The following is a 13117-nucleotide window of genomic DNA, read 5'->3' as shown; positions in this document are numbered from 1 at the left end:
TTGTTTCGGAAAATAGAATATTATTATGAGTTTAGAGATTATTTTGAACATTAGTCTTGCTAGAAAATAAATTTCAGACTTGAACTATAACCGACTGAAAAATAAAAACTCAGAGGCATGAAAGAATATATTACCTGGAATCAGAATAGCAGACAATTAAAAAATCTCATTTCATGATTTTTCATGGCAGACAATTTAAAACTGATTGCAATAGAATAACAAAATAACCTGGGAAAGAACTGTAGGATCTAGTTGAAATATAGTTAAGATGAAATAATGAATCACCACTGCCTTACAGAAGAAAAAAATATAACTCAGTACTCACTGCAGTGAGTGACAGAGAGCGCATTTTCTCGTCGACGAAAACGTGAAGTCACGGACGGACGGACAGACAGACAGACGGACGGACGGATATGGCGAGCAAAATAGTGCATTTTTCCATAAATGAGAAAATGCGCTAAAAAGCGAGTTTCTCAGAATAAAATTAGACGAAACGATGCAGGGGGAAAATACGTGATCAAGAAGTAGCGAACGAATAAATGGCAATTAATAAAAGCATAAGTTATTTAATGTTATCGAATTAAAAATGAGGATTAAATAGCCGCCTTCATTTTGCTCGCGTCTCACCTAGATGCATCCTTTACCACAACATGCACCCCCTAACAAAATCTAGATGCGTGCACAACTCTGCATTAGGGCCGCCTAGAACTCAAGGAGCGCGTAAATCAGCCGCTCTTTGTCCGCTTAAGCTCAGGGTTTGAAACCCAGCTTCTGAATAGATTGCAAGCTCGGTATGATTTGGCTCTGTCAACGCTTGTCAAACTCTCTGTCGGATATAAAGTTAGAGAGCAGATTATGGCCAGAAACTGATATCGGTTTCGGTGGTCAGCAGACCCAGAAAAACTTCACGCGGCCCTAAGGCCTGCATTCATTAGTATCGAGTTAAACAAACAAAAAAATTAAAATAACAATTTCTAAACGGTATACAATTGTAGGAATTGTCACTTATTTATAACGCATGTGATGGTTTATACTATTTAATTTTGCAAAAAAAAAGATTTATAAATGAATACAAAAATGATATAAAAACATGAGACGCTGGTTCCTATTACCGCACATTTCAAGATTTCAGCTATATAATAACAATTTTAGCCCACTCATCGGCTAATGATGCTGTGTATATAAAATATAATCTTTTGCACACGTTCAAGTCTCGTTCAAATCGCGCCAATACAACAGAAATAACTGCATCCATTATTGAAATTACAATTAAGATATTAAGCTATTCCAGTCTTAAATTCAAACGGCCATTCATGCTCCTGCCAACATACATAGAATTAGTAATTTTCAAATTGAACGCAAATTTGCAAATGAAATGTTAATTAAGCTGCAGGCTAAGCAAGAACATGTACATAGAGAGTGCACGTTGACATGATAAAATTTCGTCAAGTATTACGGTATTCCAATTAAGTGGTTCATCCTGAAGAGTCAAATGCAGATATGAGTCTTGAACGAAGGTTGAATACAAACTGTACTACTCCAGAATATTTTTAACCTTGAAATATGTTAATGCGGCACAAAGAAGGCACAAAGTAAGAAAAATATAACTCAGTACTCACTGCAGTGAGTGACAGAGAGCGCATTTTCTCGTCGACGAAAACGTGAAGTCACGGACGGACAGACAAGCGCAATGACACGGACATGACAAGCGCAATAGTGCATTTTTTCCATAAATGAGAAAATGCGCTAAAAAGGCACAAACCATAAAGTAGATATCTTATATCCACAAATTTTAGCAGAAACAGTGTAGTAGGTCGACGGTATTGACATCCATCGTGCAATTGCTGTGATGATGACACGCATTTCTCCAGAATGGGCGCTTTTTTCCAGCAATAGAATTTTTGGCCTCGCGGTCAAGCATAAGTGATGAAAGTGAGGTTATATTTTTGGTTTAGCCGATAATATTTTTGTCATGTCCCGGTCTTTCTTGGATCTTGGATTATTTATTATCGTTAACTTTTGAAAGTATTTTTAAATTTTGTGATGTTGCCGTTTTATTTGAGGACTTTTACATTGCATTTGAAAAAACGCATTTGTTGCGTTTTTTCTGCCTGAATTAAAACAGCCTAAATTTTTACATGCAAGGTTCATACAATTGAATCACTATAACTCAACTTTTGAATGAATAATACGTCTGATAGCTTAATAGTCCATGAAGGTCGCACCTCAACACCTTAATAGTCGCACCTCAACAGACCATTCAAACCACCCGATTAGAATCATCATAAATAAAAAGTTATTCATATTGCTTGTAATTTATTTCACTTCAAAGAAGCAAAACTAAAGGGAGACATGAATTTTCAAGTAATTAATAATAAATTGCAAAAATACCTATAACCTCATGGAATGATTGTGGCAAACGCATCAAATTACTAAGTGCTGCATACATTTAGAATTATCGTGAATTATGACCATACATATATTAAATATTTTTTCAATATAAGAAATTTACAATTAATTAAAATGACTGAGACAGCACCTCATTACACAAGCCTATGATTACGATCGGTTTCATACGAATTCTTGATTTTGAGTCTAAAAATGTTGTAGTGCAAATTAAAAATATAATTAAATACTGGTAGCAAAGTGCGTAGATTTTTCAATACCTCCGTACGTATACAAATCATAATAAGTCGTAAGGAAATTTCAAAATAAGATGCGAGCTGAACCAGACCTCATCGGAACGAAGTTTAAAAAGACAGCACTGTACTGAACAACTTAAATATCTTTAAAGTATTATTGAAAAGCCTATTAAGAGCAGGAAAATAATCAGGAATCGCTCTTGAGCTCAGCTGGAAGCCCTTACTGGATTTCGGAACCCTTAATATCTTCCAAGAAATTTCAAGGTAAAAGAAGATTTCTTGACGTTAAGTAAAGTTTGCAAAGTACCAATCATTTGACCTAAAACTGTTGAACAAGCTAAAATTTACAAGAGAATTTTTAATATGCATTCTATTTCTACGTGAGATTATGAGTAAAATGTTTATTTATTTCCCCCGTAAGCAAGTGGCGTCCTCTGCATGCAGCAGATGGGAAACCAAGTCGATACCCTCAGTTTGGCCGAGGCCGTCAGTGAGGGAGGGTTAATGTGGACGTCGCTCCCGGCGACAAGAAATCGGTGCAGCCATGTGGCTGATGTTTTCTATATTAACATTAATGACCCTAACTGTCCGTCATGGGTAAGTAGTAGATTAAATTTTACTTATTTTGTTTGAAAATGAAATTATCAAGTCAAGAAGGAAAACATAATTACACCGAGAACCATTAAAAGTCCTGGAAATTAAATAATATATATATTTAGGTATAACCTGGTTCCGTTGCCGTACATGGATGGCAGCGAATGTAAAAGTTGTGGTGTGTAAACCAACGATTTTCGATTCCAGCATTTATTTATATTCCTCTACAATTTCTACACGGCATATGACACGGAAGTCGTCCCCAGATGCTGCTGCACAGCTGTTGTTATATCTACAGCAGCAATAACTGCTGATTCAATAACAGCTTTGCTGCAAATATGCTTCATAACCTCCCACAGCAGTAGCGACCGTTATAGATTACGTCACAGTTTCTGAATATGGAGCTCTCACTGACCTATTTAATTTAAGTATGGAATGAAAGAATTTTAAAATACGTATATTGGACATTACGGCACGGTCTCTATATGCTGCATCTTATATTTAATCGGCATGTTAGAACGTGTGAAGCTCGCAAAACTTTAAGAACAACATCAGTTTAAGGGAAAATTGTCGACTTTCGTGTTTCCCTTTTTTTAATCTAGCATCACATTATCTTCATGAGCTTAAGTAATATTAGAAGCTTTTCAAGATTAAGCAATATTTCGTTGGGTTATTCGGTTGGAAATCTTTAGAAAAAAAAGAATCTATTACATTTTCTTAATTATTAGTTATTACAGCATTCTTGCTGTTGACACGAGCACAGAACTATCGACCAGCGAGGCTTCTTAAAGTTGTGACGGCGAGATCGCGGCTCCTATCGCTAAATTTTTTATTTTTAACCTTGTTCTTGATGGCATTTCCCTGTCTATATATACAAGTTTGGAATGAACTTTGGTACATAGCATGTAGGCATGAAACTACACTGGAAGCTTAATTTACAGCCTAATTTACATAGGGATACGAGTAATAATTATGTTGCAGGCACGCAACCCGCAACAGTGAACATCTGTACAACATTTCACAAACCATCGAAGCTCTTCTCGATGGCTACGACATCAGACTGCGTCCAAACTTCGGCGGTGAGTACAGTGATTTTTTGTCTATTTTACGTTCTCCATCAGGGTATAAATTTTCGGAACATTTTCGGGTATGGTAAAATGCCCGTATTTTAAATACATCGTTTAAGTAAATATAACTAAGCGCGCTGTCGATCATATGTAGTTTCCCAGTGTTGATGGAGGCCTATAGAAATTTTTAAAACATATATGACTCTGATAAAGAATCACAACACCGTCCAAAACTTGAATAGTTATATTAATGCCCAGTCAATTATAATTTAGATGCAATGCACCTTCATATGCAACTATACATGCGGAAAGCAAACGAGCAATCGGAAGCGGAGTGCTAAGGTGATAGCTTCCTTTGGCAGAGGCCGTTTCCTTTACCAACAATATAATGAATTAAAATATAATTCCTCTAAATTTGTAGGCAGTGCATTGGCGTTTTTTTAGTAACGTATATGAGAGCTTAGCCTGAGCTTGAGAAAAAAAAACAGAAACAATTTCTTAGACACATTTGGATTTTCAAACAGAATTTTGTTTGGGTGTTTTTGGGAAGGTTTAGATTTTCCTGCAATAAATATGCATTAAACTTTGGATATAAAATAAGTTTCATGATTCGCTGCAATAATTTAGATTTATAATTTGAGGGTAATCATATAAATTCATTTATTTTATTGGCAAAAAATTCTTTAGTCGTTCACCGGTGGGGTTATCTGATTTAAATTTATTATAAGGTGACAAAAATTGTTGAAGTAATTTTTTCACATATTTGGTTTTTATACTCAGGAGAGCCTTGCTACATCGGCATGGACATCACCATTGCATCGTTCGATTCAATCTCGGAGGTGAACATGGTGAGTACACCTTCTTTGTAAGCGATCATATTTTGTGCACAAATGTTTTTATAGTCTCCTCAGCACGATCTTCCCACCGATTCTAAGAAACCGTCACAACCTTAATCAGTTTAGCGGCATGTACGAGTAAATTCATGCTACAGCGGAACCGAAGTCGCCAGGCATCGCAAGAATGGGGAAATTGCTAAGCACGTCCAAATGCTGACTTGGCCAAAGCAACAGAATTAATATGCGGTGAACGAAAAGACCGAACATCAATACTTTTTCTGCCCTGTTCAATCAAATGTCCGGCCCAATTGCCTTGTTTGTAGTCTTTCCCTCATATATTCCAAGTCACAGCGTACAGAAAAATCAATGCGAAGGATAAGATACAGTTTGGTAAACTGTATATAATTTTTTAGTTGAATCACTACAATTTCAAAAACAAAGCTATCATATTCATGAATATTACTATTAAAATACAAAAAAGAAGGGATTGACGCTATCGAAGCATCAATCGGTCAGCTTAACTCTTCTTACCGTCAGATCATTAATCAACTTAAATTACACCGCACCCATCGATGAAGGCCGTGATTGTCTCAGCAAAAGTACCTCTGTAATGAACCTATATATTGCCTCCATCAACACCCCCAAACGATACAAATTGTGTTTTTTATTGGCCACGCAACAGGCAATAAATATTGCAATTGTCACACAAATGTATACGAAATAATTAACGCCGTCATTGTCAGGATCGACGTCTTAGTCCTTCATATTAACGGGCATCTGCCACACGTCAGCTGACGTCTGACAGTTTGTTGCTGATCCTGGCGTGTTGACAGAACAGCGCCTTAGGCTACAGAGGAACTTCAGTCAATACACAGTCTTCCTGATGACGCCTAACGGCAAGTGCTGTAGCTCTGCGAGAAACATTAGCAGCTTATTCTGCTTTTTTCCTCTGCTAATGGGAATAAAAATATAGCACGACATAAAAGGCATGATAATTGTTATAAATATTTCATAAGTGGAAATTCAAGTACATTATTGGTCTACTCTTTCGAGCCCTTCCTGCAAACGGTCTACATTAATTTAGCTTAGTTACCGCTTACGACCAACGAATGCAGAATGAAACTTCAATGCAATAAATTCATTAATATTTTACACTAATCTTTAATTCCTACGCTATTAGTTATTAATCCGTTTTCCGCAATTACAAAGAAAAAGAAGATTATTATTTATTGAAATGATTCCATATTATAAGAAAAACGTAAGCTGATAAGAAGCCTGAACAAATTGCATCCTCTTCGACATTATAGACAATACAGGTAAATTTCTTACCATCATAAAAACTTTTAACATAAATAGATCGTGAAACATCAGAACAAAAGAGCACGGACGAATTGGATAAATTATTGTGCATTTAAATTGTTATTTATAACATTGATCTGATTGACTTTCTTCCTGTACTGCTCACTACAGTAAATCGTATGAATGTAAGAATATTTCTATAAGAAATGCTTATCCTGTAAATTATCTATATCTATTCTCATCCCAAAGGACTGCACCATCGCTGAGTACGGTCCGTCAAGAGTTTCTTTCCACGGAACTACATCGTGATTATTTAAGTATACTGGACTCTCCCAACAGGAAAACACTGTAACTATGCTTTGGAGACATGCATTCCTTCTAAAGTGCTAATAATCAATTTTAAGAGTAGTAATAATCAATCTTACTTCCACAGGACTACACCATCACTATGTACCTCAACCAGTACTGGAAAGACGAGCGACTGTCCTTCAGTTCAGACGACGAGGTTCTCACATTGCCGGGAGACTTCGCCGAAATGATATGGGTGCCCGATACATTTTTCGCCAACGACAAAAGCAGGTGAGCGCCTATTGAATTATGTGTTTAAACTGGTTTCATCCTGTACTTGCAAAATGTACAAGTACATGAAATTCTAGCATTCGAAAATAGATAAGTTTTCTTAAATACTTCAAAAGCAGTAACTTGGAAAAGAGTGAGCGATTTGAGATCGCAGTTACAAGGCATAATGAATTATGTTAATAGTAAAAATAAGAATAATAAAATTGACTTAGAATAGAATGATTTTGAATTCAAAGAGTTAAATGATCACACATTTAGCAATCATTTTTATTCAATGTCACAGAAGTGCCGTGAAGAAGCTGAAGTTTCAAAAGCGCGTCTAGCATAGATTCATTTGAATTTCTAAAATTTCAAAGTTACTGTAGCATGAAATGTTAACAAATTGACCGTCGAACAATCTTACGGAAAACTCGCTTTAACGTCATTATATGTGCCTTAATAATATACTGAACCCTCAACCGTCTTGACATTTATTTTCAGTTACCTACACGACGTGACTGAGAAGAACAAGATGATTCGGCTGCATGGCGACGGCTCCATCACGTACGGCATGCGCTTCACCACGACACTGGCATGCATGATGGACCTTCACTACTACCCTCTGGACATACAAAAATGCACAGTCGAGATCGAAAGTTGTTAGTATTCTGATAAGATTAATCAGCATTTCAATATTGAAATACACCACCACCTCACTCACTCATTAAACTGTACTGCTATCTTGATACTTGATTGTCATTTCATGATGCCGCACATGAAAATTTTTTTAAAAACGCTATCACCCTGCGTACTCTTTGCACTGCATCGTCAAGATCGATAGTGGTGAGTATCGTTTAATGATCAATCATCAGTTCATTTTTAAATTTTGAAATTAACTATCAGTCATTGAGTTTATACAGAACTGGCGTGTGGAGGAACCTATTCTGATACATCAATCTCGTCGTCAATTACATTTCAACTAACTTTTTGACAACGACCTTAAAAATAGTGCATATTTCAAAAGAAAAATTTGCATCTTTATTACGTGGCATATTATTACGTGGCGATGATATAACCGTTGTGTCTGAAAGGCACTGAAATTGGACTAAAAAAAGTGAAATTTGGCGACTGAAATCATTTTAATCAATAGAACATGCAGGAGATTTTTTCTCATATGCTTTATCTCTCGCGTGAGTCTTCTAATGCCATGCGCTCGATAAAACTGAATGCAAGTCAAAATTCTAATGATGATATTTTGTGTTTAGTGGAAAACTGCTGATTTATTTATATTTACAATTATAGGCCTGTAATCATGCGTGGGTATTAAATGTTCTTTTTTCATGTGGCATCACCCGTTATTCAAAGTAAGTAACCAAATCTGCATGCGAACATGATAGCTTCGTCTATGACTAAAATTTCATCCAGAAGATCACACCACAAATGTAATTATATAGCTACTGTGAGCCTGTAAGAAGAAAGACAACGTAAATTTTTTATAACGTAAAATAAATCTCAGTGGGTAAATCAATTGAATCCTTTAGAAGAATTCAACTGCGGCAAATGATGCCTTCAATTTCTGCCGTTAAAAAAGAATCCAGTTTCCCGGGCGGCTCTCGCTTTCTTCCTCTTAATTTCCTTCTAGGACTTCATGAGAAATGCTAGTCTTCCGTTCTTCTTATCTCGACGACACAGCAGGGCTCTCATGCGATAAAAACTAGTTTGCTCAAAATTTCAAGTTTGCTCTCTAGATTTTAGTTATTTGCATTGAAAGAGAGATAAATTTTATGGGACGAATTTCAATTCTCTGCTACCGATCCAACCTGTACAGTTATATATGCATTATAGAGGGAATCAAGATTATCTTTATAATCAATCAAGTAAAACATAACCTGATGGCCACATGCATTCCAGGAATGGCAAATGTTTTTTCGGTCCCATAATTTGAAGGTGGCTTTAATGTCCGTATCAGAATGAACCTATTCGAAAATTATTGACTAAAAATACATGTAGGTTAACATTTTAAGAATATTTTATAAATATCATTTCCAATTACATTTGCCATAGTTTCAGACGCAGAGCCAAGGTATGGTATGATGTGAAGTTCGAATCGATGATATGGGTCCAACCTATGCGAATATTTTCAAGTAGTGAACGAGGTTTCTTGGCTTGTAAATTGTCCCTCAATTCCAAATCCATATCATAGGAGCGATATGTTTATGACACCATTACACTTCTTAAGCATGCCTCTCTTGAACGTCCTTCCTTCGATTATTTCAAATTAGAACATTCATCGATTAAATGGTTTTTAGCTTTTATATTACTAAGAAACTAAAGATAAATTCGGCTTTCGGATTTCTTTCTTTGTTTCATCGTTCATTCTTTATTTCATTTCAAACTGAATCTGTTCGAAGACTGTCGCTGAATTTAGACGTCTTTGCTGTATTACTTTCTTTAAATGATTTTTCGTATTATTCGTTGATTTTAAATTTGATTCCTTCTTTAGGTAAAAGTATGTTATTTCTGCTCGGTGCCGCTGTCTCTAGTTAACTATAAAAATTACGCGCATTGCGCAGAAGAGTGCGTCTGAATGATGTAGCGCAACTTCTAAATCAGTTTGACCGAGGGCCATGGAAGGAGTTTTCGCGTTGGGAATCTGCTTGCCCAACCTTCTCAATTTGTTGTGCGCCTTCACGCAAAACAGTGTGACTTACGTGTGCCTGAGGGCGATTTTAAGATTTCAACGTGCACCTCCAGAGCTTTGAAGGCTTTCAAATTTTCGTATATCGTTAAAAAGAACTTTCTGCTAATCACGCCTAGTTCATTTCCATTAAGAATTTCCACAAACAAATGGCATATAAATAAAATTCTTTAATTCGTTTACAGATGGCTACACACTGGCGGACGTTGTAATGTACTGGAAGGATATACCAGTCGTGGGGGTGGAGAAGGCTGAACTACCGCAGTTCACCATCATGGGTTACAACTCGACGTACCGCACAGAAGAACTCGCTACGGGGTTCTACCGCCGACTCACCATCACGTTTGAGCTGTCCAGGAACATCGGTTATTTCATCTTCCAGACGTACTTGCCCAGTATACTGATTGTGATGCTGTCTTGGGTATCTTTCTGGATAAACCATGAAGCTACCTCCGCTAGAGTCGCTCTTGGTGAGTTAAGGATATTTGGTAGAAAAAAAGTAGTGAATGCTTGTCCAATTGTATTCGGGGATCATAATTATATTAATGAATTTCGTTAAATTTCGCCATCAGAAATTAAAAAAATTTGCGTCGTCAGCATTATAATTGAAAATTATCCAAAGTTTTATTTGATATGCGTAGCAGTAATTGAATAGCCCCGGCCTTGCTTTGCTTAGTTCAAAATAACATTTTTGCCCAATAACGTTGTTCTGTTCAGGCATCACGACCGTACTCACCATGACGACCATCAGTACGGGTGTACGGTCCTCGCTACCTCGCATCTCTTACGTGAAGGCCATCGACATTTACCTCGTCATGTGCTTCGTGTTTGTCTTTGCTGCTCTGCTAGAATATGCTGCTGTCAACTACACATTCTGGGGCCAAAAGTGAGAGAAATATTAAACAATGTGTAATCCATTTTAGCATATTCAATCTTTGTTGTTTCTACGTATAATGTCAGTGTGTTCAAGGAACTAATTGAAGTATCATCTGGACATAAATTTTATGACATGTATTCGTCCGTATTTTTCTAGTGGACGATTGCATATCCTATAATCTTGGTTGCATTTGTTTCGTCATTTCCCTGCAAAAACACACGCACATCAGTGCCACATGTAAGCGTTTCAACACTATTACGAGATCCGTAAATGGCTATGAAGAGCAGTCTACTGCGAAATTGACTTGCTGTCTGACCAAGCAATATATTTGAATTATTATTTTATTTTGTACCTCATTTCACGGCATATCAAGAAGTCGTTCTAGGTGCGACGTGAGAAAAAGTTGCGCAAGCTTTCAATATTGTCTTAACCTTTGTCTTGCCTGGTATTCATTTACCAGATATTTCTCTTATTCAAGGGCGAAGAAGAAGCCTAAGAAAGTGAAGCCATCTCCGTCACCTAAGTCACCTCTTCATCTTCCCCAAACGAACAAGATAGACGGCACAACTAAACATCCTGAAGAGATCATAGAGCTACAGGATATTCGCATGAGTCCTATTCCTTCGATAAGGTATCGAATTACATACTCAGTATTTTCAAAATTAACAAATAATTGGGGGCTGCTTCCGAAGCGTTTTGATCCGGGTTTTTCATCACACACATCCTGTATGAGCGGAAATGCAGTTTTGATACTAATTTTCATGTACAAATTATCGCCCCATTATCCTGTAAACATATTTGAAAGAGCTGCCTGTTAGCGGTAAATCTATGAGGATAGATTTGATCTCATATACATGTTATTAATTGATGATTCATCTTCTTTCACATCCGTTTACAGCAGACTTTTAAAAGTTTCAATCGTCCTTCTTCCTGATTCAAAATTTTAAAGTGGCGTGATATCATGTGATAATGTTCGTACCGAATGATAGTACCATATAGTCATACGAATATTATCCTTAAACAGCTTTTCCATCCAACAGACAACGGCACAACTCGAAGTTTTTCAGCCGGGAAAGCAGCTTGCAGGACCTCAAGTTTCCACCATCTTTCCGGATCAACAGGAACTACATGTCGTCGCGCAGCCTGGCAAGTGCCAACAAGCTACAAGCTCGCAAGAAACTAATTGCTAGTATCCGAAAAGGAACCTCGACAATCAAAGCTAGCATTCCTACCATAACTGATGTTAATGTCATTGATAAGTACTCGCGTGTCTTCTTTCCCGTTTCTTTCATGATATTTAATATGGGATATTGGGGCTTTTACTATGCATAAGTCTTATTGTTCGGAAAAAACATAATTTAAAGGACGAGTATGATATAATACAAATGAAACTTATGATGAAAGATTTGATAACATAATCAGCCGCACCTTCATTATAAGTAAGGTCATTTAAAACATCCCATTATGTATTCTTCATTCTGAATTCATGTGAACTTTCACCCAACAAAACGTGTTCGAGTTACCTGTAAATGATAAAAAGTTGGACTGACGCGGTTAATTTTTATCTGTTATTAACACCACCTGGTATATGCATACAGGTAATATTCCAAAGATTCGGGGAAAGAATTTGTGTACTTTTACTATATAATATAATGCTCGGGAAGACCGAGTGGTCAAGATCACAAAGAGTGGAGCAGAGAGTTGCATGTTCGAAACCCTCAACTAGATGCGAAACCACTGGGCCTGGCGAGCAACAGGCCAGCAAAGCCTAATTAAAGCTAACACCGCTATATTTAATACTGGTAACAAATTGAGTGTTATTTACAGAATTAGATTACAAATCCAAAGCTTAATCTTTCAGAATAATTTTTAGTTTATAATTTTGGCCCCATTATAAGTGGCAATAACCATTATCGAAATTCCATAGTAATGTCAAAGTGTAATGTCATGTTTTTCCCTTTTGTTACTCTTAAGTATCTTGTAGATGTTTAAGCGTTCCAACATAATAATTTGTATTAAGTATAAATATTATATTCCAAGTATCGGGGATTGTAATTAAATGTCGTGCTTAAGCTACTAACATGCATTTAAATAACGATATGGAAAATTAAACCTTCTTTAGGTCCTGAAGACAACAGTAAGTGGCCAGAAAACAAATATTGTGTGTTCATTAATGACATTACATGTTCCATGTTAACATGCAAAAGACGTTCTATTCAAAAGGCCTTTATTTAAGAATTTATTTTACTTTGCTTAGATGGACTGTAATTTTTCTTGATATTTGCCGGTGACGCGTCGTGTTTGTACTAAAAACTACCTTTTTTCTCGTCCAAATAACTCGACGAACTCCTGTTTACCTCAATTCTTTTTTGGTATAGTTAATTAAGATTACATTAGCTTCGTACGATAATTGGGTTCAATGAAAGTTGGAACATAAGATAAATTTACACCATCCGCCAGTTGGTGATTTCTAGCTGAAGAATGTCATTCTGACGCACACTATGCCACTAGTTGAGATGTACAATATTTTTTTTTAGCGTAAAATG

The 13117-nt window shown here is 36.4% G+C and overlaps 1 protein-coding gene across 1 annotated transcript; it reads left to right on the top strand.

The window, feature by feature from the left end:
• The first annotated feature begins 3132 nt into the window (after window positions 1–3132).
• On the top strand, window positions 3133–12845 carry LOC125178186 (gamma-aminobutyric acid receptor subunit beta-like). The gene is made up of 9 exons (XM_047881360.1): window positions 3133–3239; window positions 4218–4315; window positions 5084–5151; window positions 6872–7017; window positions 7498–7655; window positions 9880–10164; window positions 10412–10580; window positions 11050–11202; window positions 11612–12845. Exons 1-9 carry the CDS (start codon window positions 3187–3189, stop codon window positions 11901–11903), a joined length of 1422 nt encoding a protein of 473 aa, XP_047737316.1. The 5' UTR covers window positions 3133–3186; the 3' UTR covers window positions 11904–12845.
• Window positions 12846–13117: the final 272 nt, after the last annotated feature.

The sequence above is a fragment of the Hyalella azteca genome, unplaced genomic scaffold, assembly GCF_000764305.2.
Source record: "Hyalella azteca isolate HAZT.00-mixed unplaced genomic scaffold, Hazt_2.0.2 contig7695, whole genome shotgun sequence".
Classification (NCBI taxonomy): domain Eukaryota; kingdom Metazoa; phylum Arthropoda; class Malacostraca; order Amphipoda; family Hyalellidae; genus Hyalella; species Hyalella azteca.
The sequence above is the reverse complement of the archived record's forward strand: the minus strand, read 5'-3'. Positions and strand labels throughout refer to the sequence as shown.

Bases quoted from the DNA above. Each gene is read 5' to 3' on its own strand.
- LOC125178186 (XM_047881360.1), top strand. From the start codon at position 3,187: ATGTGGCTGATGTTTTCTATATTAACATTAATGACCCTAACTGTCCGT. The intron at 4,316-5,083 runs GTGAGTACAGTG...TTTTATACTCAG, and splicing joins ACTGCGTCCAAACTTCGGCG to GAGAGCCTTGCTACATCGGC. The intron at 7,656-9,879 runs GTTAGTATTCTG...ATTCGTTTACAG, and splicing joins CACAGTCGAGATCGAAAGTT to ATGGCTACACACTGGCGGAC.